The following is a 2364-nucleotide window of genomic DNA, read 5'->3' on the forward strand; positions in this document are numbered from 1 at the left end:
TATACTGAAAGCCAAGTAGCTCATCAAGAGCCAGTTTAGCTGCATTTAATTTAGCTTCCTTCTTGTTTTTTCCCAGTCCAGTCTTGAAGCAAACACCACCTATCACAGCACAAAAGGCAAAGTAAGGCCTTATCATATCGCCTTTAAAGGAGAAAAAAAGCAGACACCATTAGTGACATAATTTTAAAGTACTTTTATCCACAGCTTTATGTGCTTATATTAATTCCAAGGACAAGTACAAGATAAAAAGACAATTTTAGCAAAACTCAAATCTTTCACCCCCACAAGTATTTTGGCAGCTTCCACTTTATGCACTTTTCACAAAGTTCTGGTAGCAGCCAGAATTTTATACAATTCTGTAGGAACTAATTCTAAAGCACAGTTGTGTAGACAATAGAAGTGCAGCCAAAACACAACAGATGTGGAAGGCAGCACAAGCAGCAGTAGAAAAACTCATCTGTTATTAGTGCCATCAATACTAACTGCAGAAATTCACATCACCTCAAGGATGGGCAAATATTACTTTATTTAAAAAAAGAAGTATTTATTTACCTGCCACACCAGTTTCTTTCAGTTCAAGCTGTGAATGTTGCATTTGTGCAAACCTATGCAAGGCAGACACTGGGTCTATTTTTCCCTGTTTATATTTTTCAATAAACTCCTGTAGGTCTTCCTTTGGAGCAACCACTGATAGTAAAAGAAAAGGTTATAAAACAAAATTAAGAAATAACTGAACACACTCTCTGAGAGTTTAAATCTTTTTACAGTAAATGCTTTTTAAATGCTTTGCAGAACAAAAACCAAAAACACTTAAAGAGCAGTACTACCTTGTACTCAATCCTACATTAACACCAGCAATTCTGAAATTGTGTGTACCTCCTCTTTCAAACACATCAAAGCTTTGAGTACTAAATCCATTAGCTTCTGAATATAAACAAATATTTCATGTAAATATAACATATACTCCCCCCTCCTCTCCCTTGCAAACCAGTGATCAAATGAAAGGTGCTGATGGCAGATTCAAAACAATGGAGCCTGTGGTTTTTCACACAAAACTATGAAGTGGTAGAACTCCCCGTCATAAGACACTAGAAGAGTTTAACCACCACACATATTATTCAAAAAGCAGATAACTCATTCAAAGAAAAAGAAACCCACACACAAAGAGCTGCTGAACACAGAGATGGCACCTCTGGTTGAGGTGGCCAGGACAAAACACAGGGAGACCTGCATTGCACACCCACCCTGACCTGGCCCCAACACACATGATTAACCACACTTGGTCCAGGGACAGCAAGTGGGTGGATACCTCATCTGTCCTAGCACAGAGCCCTTACACTTCTGAGAAGGCCATGTGACACAAGTCATCAAATAGTACGAGACTTCTACATATTCTGAGAAGTTGTCTCAAGGGAAACACAAGCTTCTGAGTTTCATTCTAAAGACAAAAATCTTCTGAGGACCATGCTATATCTGGACAGTTGTCTTTGACTTCAGGGTCTCCTATAGAATAATCAACTAACATTTCCTGCAGCACCTGCTTCTATGAATAGTCATTGTTTTTTTCTAGACTTGAGAGAAAATATGAAATCATCTTATCAACTCCAGGACGAATGGAATTTTCAGGTTCAGTATACTGCAATATACTCAAGCAGAAGGATCTCCCAGCCAAAAAGAACTGTAAGAAAATGTTATTTCCAAGTCTCATGAAAAGTTGCTGTCAGTTCAGTACAGCTACTCAAAAAGAAAGACTTCAAAACACATCCTGGGACAGCTGGAACTGCAGCTAAAACTTTTCTGAATGACCTCTATGAGAATTCATGCAGCAGTACATACCCTCTCTTTTGGCAATATCAAAAGCACTTTCGGATGTGTAATTTAGAATTTATAATTATGAAAGGCTGCAGACTACATAGCCCACCCTATAACAAATCTCTAACAAACTTTTAGTCTGCAAAGACACAGAAAAAAGAGGAACAAGGTCAGCACATGCTAAAGCAGTCATTTAAGAAAATACAACAATAAGAAGCAGAGGGTTGCAACTTTTCAAAGCGAAAAGCCATTAAGTTACTTCCACTAGTGCTAACAGTGTATTTCAATAGCTAGTCTCAGTGTATGAACAGAACGCCATACCTGGATTTTTTGTCACCTGTGGTGGACTGCACATCTCAGAAGGTGGAAGCTTTGGCCTTACAGTCAGAGGCTGAAAAAAATTCTTTGAAGGTGACCTCCCAGGGTCCCAAGCCAGCAAAGCTGTCTTCTGTACGGGCTCACAATTGGGTATTTCAGCACTCTGAAACCAGCCACTCCTGCTAGTCATTTTTGATCAACCTAAGTAAGTTTAGCAGTAAAATTACAAAATAT

At 38.7% G+C, this 2364-nt stretch overlaps 1 protein-coding gene across 1 annotated transcript in view; it reads right to left on the bottom strand.

The window, feature by feature from the left end:
• Positions 1–691, bottom strand: part of ADAD1 (adenosine deaminase domain containing 1 (testis-specific)) — a gene marked incomplete at its 5' end in the record, with an annotated part of 8057 nt that extends 7366 nt beyond the window's left edge. Inside the window, 2 exons of the mRNA XM_008945058.1 lie at positions 1–141; positions 553–691. The exon at positions 1–141 is cut by the window's left edge and continues 56 nt beyond it. Of these exons, the coding sequence (XP_008943306.1) occupies positions 1–141; positions 553–691 (280 nt within the window). The remainder of the gene's footprint in view (positions 142–552) is intronic.
• Positions 692–2364: the final 1673 nt, after the last annotated feature.

This window comes from Merops nubicus, unplaced genomic scaffold (assembly GCF_000691845.1).
Source record: "Merops nubicus isolate BGI_N331 unplaced genomic scaffold, ASM69184v1 scaffold2518, whole genome shotgun sequence".
Classification (NCBI taxonomy): Eukaryota; Metazoa; Chordata; class Aves; order Coraciiformes; family Meropidae; genus Merops; species Merops nubicus.